At 54.7% G+C, this 16,920-nt stretch overlaps 1 protein-coding gene across 3 annotated transcripts in view; it reads right to left on the bottom strand.

Annotated features, from left to right (window-relative positions):
- MSI2 (musashi RNA binding protein 2) overlaps positions 1-16,920 on the bottom strand; it is a 387,038-nt gene that overhangs the window by 19,951 nt on the left and 350,167 nt on the right. For all 3 annotated transcript variants that reach the window (XM_068531153.1, XM_068531154.1, XM_068531155.1), the window contains exon 11: positions 6,456-6,518. In XM_068531153.1, coding sequence (XP_068387254.1) covers positions 6,456-6,518 — 63 coding nt within the window. The remainder of the gene's footprint in view (positions 1-6,455; positions 6,519-16,920) is intronic.

Genomic DNA, 16,920 nt, shown 5'->3' with positions numbered 1-16,920 from the left:
CCCACCCCCTCCTCCAGACAGCAGGGCCTGTGCTCCCAAGCCAGCATGTGAGAAGGCCAACCAGCTCAGGGGGCGGGCACGGATGTGTCACCCACTGAAAATAATTCCACTGATTTAAAAGACCATTAACATTCTCCCACTCCATTCACTTTAGGATTAACTTATACTTAGGTCTGGGCTTTGAGGCTAGTCACTAATTGCACTAGAGTCGATTTATCAAGTGCATGGTATTTCTATTACAAAATTATTGATTAGAGCGGATGTATTTTATCCTCAACAGAGTTGGTCCAAAAGCCCTTGGAAAATGAATGAAGCTGAGGTCAGAGGTGGGCAGCTCTGCACATTATTATAAATTCACTGGGGTTACTGAAATCCAATGCTGGACTCTTTATGGGCAAAGTCCTGGCTCTCCCAGAAATGAAGATTTTAATGACAAACTGAGAAACAAGGTGTCCATGCCCAGAGCACAAGGCAGTGACTGGGAGATATATGTTCCGGGACAGTCTTTCAAGTATCTGGCTGGTGAGCAGTCCTAACAGGTCACAGATTTTCTCTCCCTCTGGGCTACTGTGCTGGCTCTATTCCAATGAGAGGGTGTCCCCATGACCTTACCCACAGATGGGCCATCTTGGGGTCACAGCCCCCAGAGGATGCTTGCTGCTAGCACAAGGGAGCCTGGGCGGGAAAGAAGAGATGCCTGCACTGCAGCCCTGCACCCCACCCCCCTTTCCTGGACATCGGATTCTGCTGACGGAGGCCCAGGAAAGCCATCTTCAGCAATAAAGGCGGCACAGTGATCCGTTTTCCTTTTTTAAATGAAGCTGACAGTGCCAGAAACAACGCATCGTGGGAAATAGGGGCTTTCAGTGGAAGGAATCTAGATTCTCAGACCACTGAAGGCAAGAAGTGTTACCTGCCTTTATATGCCTTGGTGCCTGGCACAAAGCAAACCTTCAGTACAGGCTTGTTGAAAGCAATACCTGGGAACCCTAAGGCTTGTGCCGCAACCGGTGCAAACAATGTCCGCATTCCTCCAGCAGCTGGAGTGTGTGGACTCCCTCAGCCCCTAACACACAGGGGGCAAAGGATTTCACTGGGGACATGGGAAATGTCCTGAGATCAAAGTGGGGCAGGTCTGAGATCTACTCTCCTCCCCAAAGTGTTTATTTTATGGCTTAAGTTAAACGATTTATTCTATCCCCAGACCTGAATTTTATTCTTGCTCATTTTACGTACTGGAACGGAAACTCAGGGATGTCCAGCCTCTGGGCAGCAAAGCCAGACCTAGGATTCAGGCAGGGGTGGGGGGTGGGGTGGGGACTTTCTGCTCTCTCTGCCTTCTGTCCCACCCTCTTCTCCTGCTCCCCATTCTGGGTCAATCCACCGCTTCAGCAGCCCCAGTGCCTGACAGTTCCAGCTTCTCCCTCCGCCATTGCCCACTCCCACCCCCATGAAGACTGGGCCAGAAGGCCACCTCCTCCCGGATCTCCCTTCCTGGGCCTCGGGGCCCTCAATCTGGCCGACCTGCCGGCTCACATTCAATCCTGGCCCACCCCGACTGGGCCACATGCCACGGGCTACCATTTTGCACACTCTTATGGAGACTTTCTGGGCTTCTGTCTCCTCTGATAATAGATAACTGGCACCCTGAATGTTCAGATCCCACCTGCGTCCTGCAGTGTTGGGTCACAGCCACCCACCAGCCTGGCTTTAGGAGCAGGTCCCAGGTGGCAACTACTGCTTCATCTTCCGTCAACTTACAGAGGTTAGGGATGCCTCCAAAAGCTCCAAGAGACCTCTGCACTGTCTTATGATTTGTCAGCACAAACGGAGGGGAGACAGTGTGTCCAGAGATGGCTGACTGCACACGCCCTGAACTCAGGGCAGAGGCTGCAGGACTGGGAAGTCTTCCTGGGGAGATGCAGGCAAACTGTGGCCTCCTCTTCGGATATTACAGGCCCCCTTCCTCTCCACCACTCCCCTCCCCTCCCCTTACCTCCCCTCCTCATGAAGCTGTGCCAGTAATCTCCACAGCAGGAATGTCACCTCTCTCACCCCACTTGCCCTCCACCCTTTCTCCTTTTACCTTCACCAACCGTAAGAACAAATGCCGACCTTGACTAAGACCAAATGCATCCCCTGTGTGCAGACTAAGGATCTTGAGATCTTAATCCCTTTCCCCATCATATTTCATTTCCCCTCCGACCATGTGGACAGGGCTGCCACAAGGACCTGAATCCTTGAAGGGCTGGATGTGAGCTGGCAGAGGACTCAAGGAGTAGAGGGCTTGGAGGAGCCTTGCTGCTAGGCCTTGAGAGGTAAAAAAAGGCCTGATCTGTTCAAGAATCATAGGAGGAAGACAAGAGCAAGGAAGAACTGTAAGACTCCTTCCAACGCTGATTCCATTCTCTTTCACTATAGTTGGACACGATCAAGAGAGATCTCAGTTGGGAAGGCTAGAGCTGAGGGTGGTGACCCAGTCCTGGACTCGGGGAGCAGGGAGTGTGAGGGGAGGTGGTGGTGGCTGATGGTGGGAACATGGATCCAAGCCCTTTGGCAACATTGAAAATATGGAGCCCTTTCTCTTCCTGGCCCCCACGCTACCCTGCAGACAGCCGTGCTGTGCCCAGCCGTCCGAGGCCCTGTAATATCAACTCAACAATGCATGTTCTACAACTACAGCTACGGCTACCAGTACATCTACTACAGTGCATGCATTTAGTTCAGTCCCACAGAGACATACAATCTAAGAACAGGCAGGGGGTGTGAAATGTTTTACTGGACAACAGGTGTTTCGGAGTTGTAACTAATAAAAAAAAAAAAAAAAAATCGAAAACGAAAGTGTACAAAAAAAGACATTTCTCGAGAGTTGGATATGAGTTTGTTTCTTGAACTGTTTCATCTGAACAAGCAAAAACATGCAAACCAGCTGGTACTAACAGGAAGCTGGACACTGAGAGAGGATTAATAGGTGTGGACAAACCTTCCCGCTGAGCGTGCTCAGAAGAGTGTTTGAGAGGAGGTGTGCAGATCCTAGTGTAAGAGAGGCGGGAAAGTATGCCTCAGAGACACTCTCACCGCGGCCCCAACCAAGCAAGAGAAAAGACAACAGAACATGACTCTCACACTCACCACCACCGTCAGGAGCTCATGTCACTAGATGGGAACAAAGCTGGCAAGTGTAAAGCACAGTAAGGGGTCCTGGCTGGGGCCGGGGATGGGCTGGGGCCGGGGCCTAAGACTGATACACGGACCCACCCGCGATGCCACCCAGAAATCAAATAGCCTGGAGATTCGAACCATTTCCCTCACTTGTCGGGGGAGTCGTTTACCAAACTTGATTTAGGTTTTGGGGGAGGGGCATGATGGGGCCACTGGAACTGAATGGATACGATCAAAATAAACAAAGTCTCGACTGAGCACAAGAAAAGATGACGTTTCAAACTTCCGGGTGAAGGTAAAAGAAAAGTGACACTGATAGTGAAGTCATCTAGGAGTCGCCGGGACCTCCCCCTGGGGGTCACCAGAGCCCACCCACCTCAGGTCCGGGGCAGGCGGGCCCAGAGGAGTCGGCTGAGGTGGGTGCAGAGCTCCAGGCCCAGGGACCTCCTACCCTGACACCGTAGCCCTGACGGATGCCGCTACCAAGCTCATCAAAACCAAAGCTGCTTCCCACCCCACGGCCCCCGGCTGGCGTTTCCACTCAGGAAGCTCCCCCCGCATGTCATGATAAGGAAGGGAAAACCCACACAAAACTGTGGAGCTTGGCAAAAATGAAAGTGCAAAGAGGGCCTTCCCTAAGCCAAGCCTGAGAGCCCCTGGGGAGCAGAGGCCCTGTTTCCCACTGTTCTGAGTCCCCGGCCAGGTTCAGCAGGGGACCAAGCTCAAGGGCGGCACTCCACAGACTCCCTAGACCAGCTTCTCCCTATGAGAGAATGCCGTTGAACTTGTAATGCCCCCCAACAGCCGAGGCTGCTTGTGGGGGGGGGGGGGGCGCTGGGGGGCTGAAGGAGCATCCCTATCCCCGGGGGAGGAGCTGGGATGGGTGGGGCAGGATTGCAGGAGCCAGTGAAGGTAGAATCAGGCAATCAGCCCTCAGTGAGCCCCCCTGCTGGCCTGGGCCGATTCACACACCCAAATAAGTGTGCAGCCCCTCCTGTACATGCCAGAATGCCACCCAGGGGCCACTATGACAGGTAAATAACTGGCCATCCTGCCAGACTTGGAGTCCAGATCATTTTCTAGGGGGAGGGAGGGAGGAAGGGGAGAGTGCTTACGGGTCAAAATGCACTAAGAGAAAGACAGGTGGAGATCTGCCTTCCCCAGCCTTGTAATCCTGCTCCAGGTTCAAAGGGGGTAGGGGGTGGGGGCTGAGCTACCCTGTCTACACGTGGGCAGGTGTCTTCCAGCCTGGGCAGTGTTCTGACTTTGGCAGGCACAGCCCGGTCATCACCCTCGGGCACACCCAGGCTGCACTGGGGGGTGGGGTGCCCTATAGCTTCCTGGCCGAGCCTGCATCCTGGGGCGGGCACCTCCGAGCTGAGGATTTACTCCTTGCACTAACCCAGGCTGGTATGGGCAGGGGGTCTGGGAGCACACTCCTGAAGAGAATTCACTAACAGTGCGGTGATGAGCATGGCTGACCTAGAATGGCCTGTGGGAGACTCGGCTCCGGATGGAAATGGCTACAAATAAAACACCACTGATCCTGAAAAAAAAAGGGTGGTTGGAGATGGCTCTGACCTTTGGGGTTAGGAGTTAGAGGGGATGGGTGGGACTCCCGCCTGGCTCTGGGGGTCTGTGAGAGGGCAGGGGTGGCAGAAGGGGGCAGAGACCATGGGGAGACCACTCTCAGACTCTCAAAGAACCCCATGCTGCCCTTTAAACTTGCCATGAAGTCAAGGAGAATGGGGGTGGGGAGAGAGGCAGGGTTAATTTTGGGTTAAAGTTTAGTTTCATAATCCAAGTTACAATAAGAAAGAAACTGAACGGAGAAAACAACAACCAACAACACTCAAAAATCTCAAGATTTTTCTTTTTGTCGTCCCTTCCCCCAGGCACAGGTAGGACAGAGGCTGGTTTATAATGATACCAAAAAGCTCTCAAGTTAAAAAACCAAATGGAACAGGGAGACACTAGGCAGCTGTGCAACCCGCCCCCAGGGCAGGGGGACCAAGAGACACTGGCCAGAGGGCCGGTGGGAGCTTTGGAGGCCGGCTGGGCAGGCGGAAGCCAAGGAAAGGCGCCCGGTGCCCCCGCCCAGCTCTCTGGCTAACGTCCTCAGCAGCCCCCTGAGAATTCCCCGGCCTCTCCAAACAAGCCCCCAGCAGGTGGCTCAGGGGAGTGGGTCCTTTGTAGCTTGAGGCAGTGCCAGTTTGCATGGAACGGATTTTTACTGACATTTCCAAAGGGCCTCACTGTGCCAGTCTCTTACCACCGAGGGTTTGGGTCTTTTTGGCGTTTGCCCTCTGGGCTTTTAATGCCCCATTTCCTGGTGCCCTCAGCAGCACCTCCCTCCCCCCGCCCTCCTCAGAGCCCTGTTACATCAAACTAAACTCCCCTGGGTGCTCCAGCGCCCTGGCCGCGGGGTGTTGGGGGAGAGCTGCAAACCATGGCTCCCGGGTTTAGGAGGTGGGGGGCCTCTCGGTGGCCTGGGGGATGGGGAGCACACAGCAGAAGCCCTGCTTGCTCAGGAAGGCAGAGGGCACCTGGGGGAGAGGGACAACGGCCCAGCTCCAGCCTGAGCCCACAGTGCCGCTGGGGAAAGGTTCCCAGCTCACCCCAAGGGTCCCAGACCCCCTCAAAGGTTGGATTTGGAGACCAAATGACCTGGGCAACCTCATGGGAGGGAACACCCCAATTCCCTTGGCGGCTAGAGTCTTGGAGCTCTCTGGTCTCGGCTAAGAAGAGAGTCTGGGATGGACTGGGGGCTTCAGGAAGAGCAGCTTCACTCCCTGGGGTCAGGGTTGGCCTCACGTTTGACCCTCAGGGACTCGGGGTTTAGCCGGATCAGCAAGCCCACTTGCCAAGTGCAGCAGGGGCCGAAGGGGTGGGTTGCTCCAAGGCCAGGACCACGTGGATGGGCTCTGAGTCTCCCTTCGCAACCTAGAACTTCTCTGGCTGGGTCAGAGACTTGAGGCAGGGGGCCTTGTGAACCAGCAAAAGCCAAGGAGGGAAATGCCCATGGGTGCCCTGAAGCCGGCTGTCAGGTGAAGGGGCCGTCCAAAGTCCAAAAGAAATCCATTTTTCTCTTTTGAGTGAGAGAATCATCATCTACCTTTGGTTTGCGGTCCCGCGACTGACCCCCCGCTGGGGCTGCCCCCACCCCCACCCCCCACCCTCCGGGCTGTGGTGAGAGTGGTGGGCAGACGCAGCCACACAGATCCAACAGGGCCTTTACCTTCCCCTGCACACTGGGCATGCCTGGGAGCCGCCTGGCCCGCACACCTTCCTACCTGACCCTCGTGCTGCCGCCACCGCCGCCGCCGCCACTGGTCCATAAGCCGCTGCCGGGAAGCCTGGCAGAGAGAGAGGAGCGGGGGGTGAACGAGGGTCCTGGCAAGGGCCTCGGACAGACGCGTCTCACAGGCCACGTCCCCCGCCCCGACACAGAAGACAGGGGTGGGAAGGGATGTCCGTGGGTCGGCCTTTAGGAGGGACATGGATCTGTGGCTCTCAGGCTTCTGGAAGGCACAGCATCTTTAGGTGTGTTTGATTCCCACACATTTGTCACCCGGGAAACTGGTTCTAGACGGCACACCAAAATAATTGAAGAGGATTAGGAGTAACTTCTCTTGAGAGCAGGGCGAGCTCCCTGCGGCCCCTGCACGGGCACCCCGGTGATTCCCCAGGGCTTGTCCAGAGCTGGGGGGGCCGAGCATGGCCCGGTCACAGGCAGGGGTCCCTGTGGAGCAGTCAGCCCTGAGCCATAGGCAGGAGGCCCTGCGGATGGCCTCTTGACACTACAGGCACCTTGGCCAGGAGACGGCTTAAGCCTAGCTGTTCTCCTGAGGCCTCAGGCTTGCTTGGCCATCTTGACTCCAGACTTCAGTGTCAGCAACATCACAGCCCCAGGCCTAGGGGTGAAGCATTCTGGGGGTCCAGCTGGGGGAGGAAGTGTGGGGCTGCAGAGACCTACGTGGGGTGGGCCTGTGGCTCTGGAGGCACGTTATGGGGATTTAGATCTGACTCTTCTGTCTGAGCTCCACCGTCCCAATCAGGTTGGCATTGAAGGGTCTCCTGGGGGTTTTGATCTGACAACGCACCAGGCAGCAAGGCTGTCCCAGCAGTGGGACTAAACGTCAGAAGGACAAGGTGACCCAGTGTGGCTGCAGAGTGTCCAGGTGAAGGAAGAGGTGGGCAAGTCCCCTCCCCCGGGCTTCTTTCGGCCACAGCATGTGCACACACAGCCACGCCCTGGGACACACACAGACACACTTCCCCACGCGTGGAACAATCTGCCTCCAAGCAGACGCTTGGAGGCCCGACCCCAAGACCCATGTCCGGTGACTGTGGTTTTAAATGATGTGCCAGAAGCCAGCAGCAAACAGCCCAACGGAGGGGCTCAGCGTTGGCCACTGAGCCTTCCAGATAAGGAACTGCTACAGGACGAGGCGGGTAAGGGAACATGCACCGTGGAGGGCAGGGAGCAGGGGAGGAGAGAAAGGAGAGAGAGAGCCGTCCCCCAAACACAGCAAACTAGAAGCCCACTAAACTCTAAGACTATTGCCCTAGCTACACAGAACTACTGGGGAGGAAAGAAGTTCAAAAGGGAAGGAGCTATTCTAGAAACGTCAGGCTAAGCTACTTCAAATGCCAATGAAAAGAGACATACTTGCATTTAAATACGGTAATAGGGCTGTTGAAGGGGGAAAAAGAAAGATCCAGGTGAAATAAATGTACACAGCAATGACCCCTGCCAAGACCAAGGAAGGGACTCCCCCACCAAGTCCTCTCCCCATTTCTTCCAGGCAGGATCTAGATTTCTGAAGATGTGGGTGCTTGCGCAAAGTGCTGAAGGAAAATAAGGAAGATGTCAAGTTATTTCTCCCCATCCCAACTCTACACCGGGCTCTGCTGCAGGCCCCGAGCAGGGCTCAGGGGACCCTGAGGGAGAAGGAAGAGGGCGGGGACAGGAGGAAGGTCCTTATTCTTTTGTACTCTCTCACTTCTTACTTGAAACAGGTTTCCTTGGAAGCATGAAAAAACTGGTGGTGGGGAGAAGGGAGGGGGGACAGAGCTGGGGGAGGGGAGTTGAGTCAATAAGAAGACTTTTAACAAAACCTCTCTTTTCTGGAGTTGAGTGCATTTTGGACAAAAAGTCTGAGAGAAAGAGAGAGGAAAGAGGGAGGAAAAAAAAAAACCTTATCCAAGAAAGAAAATCCATTATCCCTAATCTCAGATAAAGGCTCCTGCTGGAGACTGGGCAGCAGACACTGCTAGGGGCTGAATTTAAACTCAACCATCAAAACGGGGCTAAGCAGAGTGACAGGTGTGGGGGGGGGGAGCAGGGGAGGGGAGCCCCCCAGTGTGCCCAGAACAGCAGAGACAGCCCTCACAGCACCCCCTCTGTGGCGACACAGTCTGCCGTCCCCCCCTCCCCCCGCGCAGCCTGGCCTCCTTGGGAATCTCCTAAGGGGGGAGGAGAGAGCGCTGCCCCAGCATCCTGCCCCGGGGCTGTCTTCTTGGTCCACTTCCCCAGCTCCCTGCCATCCCCCTCCTGTCCTGGTAGGCCACCCAGCCTCACTGGTCACCCCAAATACGTTCTCCAGATGACCTGGCAGCTAAGCCCCTGATGCTATTTCTAAGGCCAATGGGCTCTCCTTGGTGGCGGGGCTTGTGGGGGATGCGTGAGCACAGATCCAGGAAAGGGGTGTGTGTGTGTGTGTGTGTGTATGTAGCCAGGGGCCGTCATGGGCCTAAAGCTGTTCCCATGGAGTGCAGCCTGTCTCCAGGACGGCAGGAGGGACCTGAGGACCAGGAGCTGCCAGGGCTGGACCTGGAGGAGCTGGAAGAACAGGGAGAGCCTCGCAGATTCGGCTCCTGGTCCCGTTCTCAGCATCTCTCACCAGGCCCTCAGGAGCCAGGGGTCACCTGCGGCAGACTCCCTCCTTGGGAAACCTCTTATTTTATTTTTGAAGGGATGGGGGTCTGGGCTGCCCTGGCAGCGGGTATTCAGGGGAAGACTGCAGGGAATTAGGCAGATCTGGCAGGGCTCAGGGCTTCTTGCTGGGGCTGAGGCCCAGGCAACCGTGGCAGAGCCCCTGGTCCATGAGTGCCCGTGGCCACCCTAGCACCCCACTGCCCGGATGACCGTCCCCCGTCTGCTGCTGGGAATGCGGAGAAGGGCTCCCTCCTCAACACAGCCTGTCTGGCCAACATGTGAAGGGGACAACCAGGCTTCTCCTCGTGAGGCAGGTTAGCCCAATAGCCAAGTGCACAGACACGAAGCCTGTCTCGGTTCAAATCCTGGCTCAGCCACCTACTAGCTGAGTGACTTTGGGCATGCTGCCTTAACCTTTCTGTGCCTTGGTGTCCCCATTTATAAAAGAGATGACGATATTAGTCAGAGATTAATAGATGCAAAGTGCTTAGACGAATGCCTGCCAGGAAATAAGCTTCAACAAGTGTTAGCTCTCATTCTAATGAGGCCCATCAGGTCTCTGTCCAGCCATCAGCCCTGCCCTCAAGACAGGGCTCTCCCTCATGCAGGGCTATTCCACCTTCTCTGTGGCTGGCCACATGGTCAGATGGTCATTAGCACACAGGAGGCCTGAATTCCTACTGATAACAGTGGTCTGGAATCTTTCAGGATGTCCCAACTTCATGATGTCATTTTAGTGCAGCTAAATTTCCCTACCTCAAAATTAGAATATGCGTTCCTTTCAGCTCTAACAACCGGGCCAAGCTGGCTGACGTGACCCCAGTGGCTTAACACCTCCCATTTCTTAGCAGTAAATCAGGCAGCAGGGAGAAAAATGTTTGGCTAATAAAACCTCAGGACTTGAGAGCTATAGGTTGCCTACCAGGCGACTCAGGTGTTAGGAAGGTAGTATGGCCCTCCTGTTAGAGAATCTTGCATTCAAAAAGAGGCTGCCCGGTACGAAAGAATGAAGCACTAATGGAGGAATTCCAGGCACGGGCAGGTGCCAAGCCTCCTAGGAGCTGTCATTCAGACCTAAAGGCCCAATCTCACCAGTCTGGAGTTCGTCTCCCCACCAGTGCAATAAAAGAAGGGTCACTGGGTTTGGCATCAAAGGCTGGCCGCCAGCCTCAGCTGCCCCTGGCTTGCTTTATAACTTAAGCACCGTGTTTCACTTCTCTGCGCCCCGAGTAACCAACTCCTGTCTCCTGCAAGGAGGTCAAGCCAGATGACCTCTAAAATCCCTTCAGCTCTGAGCCTGCAAGAGCCTGTCTTCCTGGTGTAAGAGGATGACAAACCCAAGTCCCTCTGTCACTGGAAAGTGGCGCCTCTGAGGGTGGCACTATCACACCTCTGGGGTAAGTAACTCAAGTAAGTGAAAGCTGTTGCCATCCCACTGACAGTGAATGAGATGCTTTTCTGGACTTTCTGGATCTGTGAGAATTCAGTGCCAATTAGAAGTCAATGGCACTTTTGGTTTTTTGGAGGCTTCTACGACACCACACCTACATTTTATTGCTTCTGTGGCCCTTACCAGTTTTTGCCTTACCTAAGCACAGTTATTTTTAGGTGCACATCTGATTTCTGCTGCTGGGTGGCAAATTCTTGTAGGGTGGGGACCGAGTCCCATGTCCCACTTGGGACCTAGCCCAGAGTCTGTCCCACATTAGACTCTTGCGGAGCATCAGCTGGTATGATGATGGTCAGATGCCCTAACGAGGTGGAGGAGAGCCAGGGCTGGGAGGCAGTGTGCTCTGGGTAAACTGAGCTGAAAGGCAGCACTGCCTGCATGTTTAGCTGCCTCTCCACTCCCGTGACCCTGCAGCCCGGGGGCAGCAAACTCAGATGCCCACAGGAGTGGGCCAGGAGCATAATTAACCCAGTGAAGGGTACCAGGCAACAACAAGAAAGAGTGCCCTGCTCTGTCTAGCGGACTATCCTTACCGCCGGCCGCTCACTGGACCACTTGGGGAGTTTTCACAAATGCTGAGGCCTGGGTCCCACCCTTGGAGATTCAGATTTATCTGGTTTAGGGTGCAGCTTGGACAGGGGGACCTTTAAGTGCTTCCCAGGTGACCCCAGGGTGCAGCCGAGGGGGAGAACCTTTGGTTTAAAGGCTTTCAAAAATTGCAAAAGGTTAAATTGTGGCGCACATCTGCATAGTCTGTCACCCGCTAACCTTGTGGAAGGAAAGGCCCTCCTGAGAACACGGTGGGGAATCTAATCCTTGCGACCATCTCCTGTGAGATCCACTTCAGGGTCTCCGTTCAGAGCAGCGGGTCTCTAGCCTGGCTGAGGGAGCTTTAGCACACAAAGAATCAGGTAGCGCCTTTGTCTCTATCTTTTAAAGGCCTTCCAGATAATTCTGATGCATGCAGAGATGCACAGGATTCTCTGTGGGATCAAGGGCAGAGAATCCTTGATTTAGAGGAAGTCTTGGGGTGTCCTTGGTTTTTAGTAAACACTGAAGGGCTCCACTGTCCTGTCCACCGCGGGGTATTAGGTCACGGAACTCTTACTTTGCGTCCTCTCCCCTTCCTGGTTTGAGAAGATGCCGCCTGGGATACAGTTCTGGCTTGGTCACTACTTAATTCTGTGACCTTCGATGAGTGAATTCCGAGGTTCCTTATGGCTCTGACAGGCTGTGATTTCTGAGGGGCATCTTTATAAAACTCTCTCTTATAATGTGCACTACCATCCCGAATGGTCCATTAGGAAAGACAATTTTTCCTACATTGTGCTTGCTTTAAGCACTCTCCACCCCCTTCCCCAGCACGCCCTGAATCTCCAGGAGGTGTGTAGAGCTGCCCAGGGTCCCTCTGAGGGTGGGCACTGTCACCCACCTGCAGCTGCTCCAGGCAATTCCTCCTGCCTCCCTCTTCCTCTGATGCCTGGGCCCTGCGCCCGGAGATTCTGATGATATGTCTGGGTGCAGCCTGGACCAAGGAAACTTCCAGTGTTCCCCAAAGCACGGCCGGAGCTGAGATCACGGCTTTAGGCACTGCTTGCTGGGGTCCTGGGGAGGCAGGAAGCAGAAAGCTCTCCCTGGGGACTCTGGCCCAGCATCCTTCTCCAGGGGGGCCGTATTACCTCCCAACAGAGAGCTGGGGCCCACAGTGCCCTTGCTCACCTAGATCTTTTGCAGGGACTGACATCAGAGGCCTCTGTAACTCCCGACCCATTCTCAGCCCCTTATCCGCTCAATTAATATTTATTGAGCACCTACTACATGCCAGGCACTATTCTAAGCACTGGGGTCATAGCAGTGAACTAAACACACACATCCTCTGCCCTCACAGAGCTTCCAGTCACTAGTCCTGATGGGAAAGGGGTCTCCAGTTGTGGGACCAGGCTGCACACAAACCAACTCCCCGGAAGGGAGAGAAAATTGGCTACCGAGAAGCAGGGTTTTGGGCTAAAGGGGAGCTCTGGCCACTCTGCCAGTGAGAAGGGGGCTCTACCCTGGACCCACCTAGCTTGTAGCCAGGCCCCTGACTGTGTGTACTATAGGGTCTTCTCATAGCTGAGCTCAAGACCTGGGTGTGGCTACACCAAATCCTGTTTGGAGAGGGAAGCAGCAATAGACTCAGCCTTGCAGGACGGTGGAGGGGAGGGGGTGGCCATTCCAACTAATGCTTTTCTCCAAGATCCAGCAAACAAAAGGAAAGGGAATGGAGGCATTCCCATGGCTATGATCTTGACCTAGCCCCTAAAGGTCTTACCGCTTCAATTCGGTTAAAAAAATCACCAAGCTAGGCCCTTGGTACACATGACCAAGACACAGGTCCCTCAAAATTCTTTTCAGTCAGGACCCACCGAGCTGGGGGCAGGCAAATCCTTCCCTTTCTGGGCCCTAGAGAGTTCCAGCTTTGGCCCGACTACCTGGGGCCTCGGGGACAAGGCAAAGTTTCTCTGCAGTGCTGGCCAGAGGGCCAGTATCAGGAATGGCTGATACATTACAAGTGCTCCGCCCTGGCTCCTGGCCCTAGGAGGACACTCTGTTCCGCATTGCTCTCTCTCTAGCAAGACTTCAAGGGTGAGAGTGGCCCCAGGGAGTTCACTCCAAAGCCAGCCTTCGCTGCTCTGTGACAGCAGTTTGTGGTCCTGGCTAGCCCAGGGACACCCACTTGCCCACAGAACAAACATCAGCCTGTCAGAGACCAAGACCAAGACCTTCAAAGTGAAGGCATTTCAGACTGTAGTTTCTAAGGAGACATGAGCAAACTATTCTGAGAGTTTCTCCTTCTCTCCTGCACCACCCCTCCCCTCACTCTTCATAAAACTGCCATTTCTGCTTTGCAGACACTCTCCCACCTACCACCAATGGGTGTCAGGACAAGCCACTGGTCTGACCATTGGTCATTCTAGAGCTCGCTGTGCAGATGGCTTTTTACATGTCCTGTTCTCAAAGTTTCAGATGTTCAACTGCCAGTGAAAGAGTCAACATTTTGCATCCTCCCCATAGGGTCTCTCACTGAGCCATTTAAATCTAAGTGGCCTGAACTCTCCTGGGCCTCCTCACTTGGCCTACTTTCCCCAGCTTCGTTCTTCATGGGCCTTTGCAAGGGCTCGGCACAATTCCAAGCACCAGCCCTATAGCACCCACTTCTGTGCACCAGGACAGCAAACGTTCAAGTCTTGAGCACCCCAAGGTCCCAGGCTCCCAACTTGGCCCCGTCACTAGCTCCGTGAGTAAACTAACATCTGTGATCTCAAACTCTCTCTCCTGTAAATGCAGAGTCCATCACTTTTTGACGCCTGAGACAGGCTGTTTTTAGGTGTTGAATTGGGCACTGATTGGTGGACCACGGGATGGTCAGGGGGTCTTGGGGGAGACCCCCGGGAGGTGAGGGGGAGGCATTCTGGGGGCTCAAGGCAGCCGCTATTTACCAACCAGTACAGAAATCATTAAAAATTTGAACAGCCGGCAGATCCCGCCACTGCATGTCAGCCTTAGGTGACAAGGTGAAGTGTAGAACCTTCTCTGTTCCTTTGTCTCCTCACCTTTCAAGCAGACGAGATGATGAGAAAATGATCGTTACGCTGATGGTAAGAAGAGCAGCTGCCACTGGGGCGCTTTCCACGGCCAAGAGGCTTCCCCCGACCATCTCGGTGGGCCCTCAGTGCAGTACCCCCAGGAAGACGTTACTTGGTGAAGGACTCAGGTCCAGAGAGGTTAAAGGAAACCATGCACAACATGGCTAAAAGCAAGGTGGCAAAAATCCCATCTCCCACGCTCACTAGCTGCGCCACCCAAGACGAGTTATGTAACCCCCCCCTTGGCCTCATTTTGCTCCTCTGTAAGCGCGATTAATGACCTCCTTTTCGGGCTGCTGTGAAATTCAGTGAGATGGTGGCACCGGTGCACCATTATCTGGCACTGGGTGAGCTCTCAGTAAGTGGAATAATAACTTTTATTTCTATTTTTATTATTATTGCCCAGGGTAATAACAGTAGCGTAGCCTTCCTATTCTAAAACCCTATTAATTTACATGACATTTCACATACAAAGGGCTTTAATAGATAACATTTATAATTTGCCTGTGAGTGATAAGGATACGTCTTATCTGAAGTACAAGGTGGGTAATGTGACGGCAGGAGGCGAGGGGCTCGCAGGGGCTCAGGGAGGGCCTGCCTGCGGTGGCTGAAGACCCCGGAGCTGGCGGTCGCTCCTGCCCTTTTGCCCTTGGATTTGTTCAGTTCCTTCCAGCTCCTCTAGGAAGGGCTCAGCCAGAGGGGCCTCTGGGGGTCCTTCCATCCAGTGGAATCCTGCTCTCTCCTCTGTTCCCAGCACGTGCCCTATAAAGCAGGGCTATGTCTCTCTGGTTCGTCACTGTGTCCCCAGCTTCTGGGGCAGGGCTGTGATGCAGCAGGTGCTGATAAGCAAGTGCGGAATGGGTGGAGGAGGAACGGATAAGTACAACAGGGCGGGCAAGGAGGGGGCTCTACCTGCTCCAGGCCTTACCTGAATCCTTGCTCGTTCAAGGGTGGTGCCAGAGGTCAGACGAAGAGAGTGTGGAGAGGCCCTAAAGCAGCTCCACTAAGAGAGATGCAGGACAGGCCCCACACCCTCCCCTGCAAAACCGGGCTCGCCCTGAGGCCTGCTCGGGCTCAGAGGAGGGCAGCAGGGCTTCCGAGGGGGGTCAGCAGCTGCACTCTCGCTCTCCTGTCCTCCTCTAGGTGACTGCATCTGGGCGAGGCTCTTGGCCGCAAAGGAAGCCAGCCCTGGGCAGCCAGCACCCAGGACCCACTGGGCCAGCTCAGTGCAATCCACAGAGACCCCGACAGGGAACAGCCTAAGGCAACGGTGGGGACAGCGCCGCTGGTCCACAAAGTGTCTGCCCGTGATTCCCTAGGTCTGGGAAGAAGTGGCATCAGCTTCTCAGTGCTAAAGTCCGTTGTCCAGCTGTCCTGGCCCAGGTAATAGGACAGCACCTGCCCAGATGGGGGCCACGGAATCATCAACAGAGGTAGGAATGCTAGGGAGGGAAGCCATGTAATGCTTTTGGGCCCTTACACTTGCTAATCCCTGGACATGGAGTACCCTTCCCTCATTGGCTGCATGGCAAATTTCTATTTGCACCTCAAAACCCAGTTCAGATGGTGCCCCTTCCTGAAAGCTTTCCAGGCAGTCAATGACTCCCCAATCCTGCCACCCCTCCCCCCCAGTCAGACCACGTAGGGATACATCTGGCTGCCTGTGCGACGCCCCTCCAGGCTCTGACCTCCTCACTCGCTTGCTCAGGATCCCCCCCCCCCCCAATGCCCAGAGAAGATCTAGCCCCGGGCAGGTCCTGATGACACCGTCCAGCACACTACAGAGAATGCGCTCTCATGGTCCACCCCCAACTGAAGGCACAGGGAGCACAGGCGGTGACCCCATTGGCTGGGGTCTCTCTGAGGCAGGGGATCCAAGCTGACCTGGACTCAGGGAAAATATCTCGGGGTAGGACTCTGCTCTGTCTCTTCAGCCTGGGGAGAAGGAGGGAGTGGGGGCCCATCTTGGCCTTCTGGTTTGTCCTTGGTTGTCCTGGAGGCATGAGTTGCCCATCCCTCAGGCCTGGCACTGCCATCTGCCTATAATCTCACACTCTATTATTTGTTGTTGTTGTTGTTGTTTTGGTTTTTTTAATGCCTGGTCAGTGACCCTCTCAACAACCTGTGAGGAAGGGGATAAGACAAGGAGATCAATAGCCCCATTGGACAGATGGGGAAACTGAGGCCCAGAGGTGGCCTTACTATCCCAGCAAGCTGGGGGCAAGAACTCAGTCTCCCGACTTCCCTCCTGAGAACCGGGGGCTCTGGCTTTGGCACCCCGAGTCACGTTTCCCTTTTTCAGGCAGAGGAGTTTCAAGAGGCATGGAAACCTGATTGAAAGTGAAACCCGCAATCCCGTCAATTCAGACTGCTCCAATTCATTTCCGCAAACATTTATTAAGTGCCTATTAGGCACCATGCTCTGCTTTCATCATCTGGGAATAGCGTCAGCTCCTGATTTTCTCCGCGACGGGAGGAGCGTGGGAGGGCGGCCCATCCACAGCTCATGCCAGAATCGGGGGTGTGCTGCTGAATTTTACTTCCTCATTTTCTTTTAAAGCAGCAGCTACACTGTCCTGACTAAGCCTGACTTTAATGTGCAACTGAGGGATAAGCCCCCAGTACCCACAGGGCCAGGTGGCGTGGGAGTGGGCTGGCCACAGGAAGAGCTGGCTTGTGATTTCAAATCTGCCTGTGGATCCAGTCTGTGAAGGGGGTAATCCCTAGAGATGAAGCTCAGG

The sequence above is a fragment of the Eschrichtius robustus genome, chromosome 20, assembly GCF_028021215.1.
Source record: "Eschrichtius robustus isolate mEscRob2 chromosome 20, mEscRob2.pri, whole genome shotgun sequence".
In the NCBI taxonomy this organism is placed as follows: domain Eukaryota; kingdom Metazoa; phylum Chordata; class Mammalia; order Artiodactyla; family Eschrichtiidae; genus Eschrichtius; species Eschrichtius robustus.
Note: the sequence above shows the minus strand (reverse complement) of the source record. Positions and strands in the feature narration are given on the sequence as shown.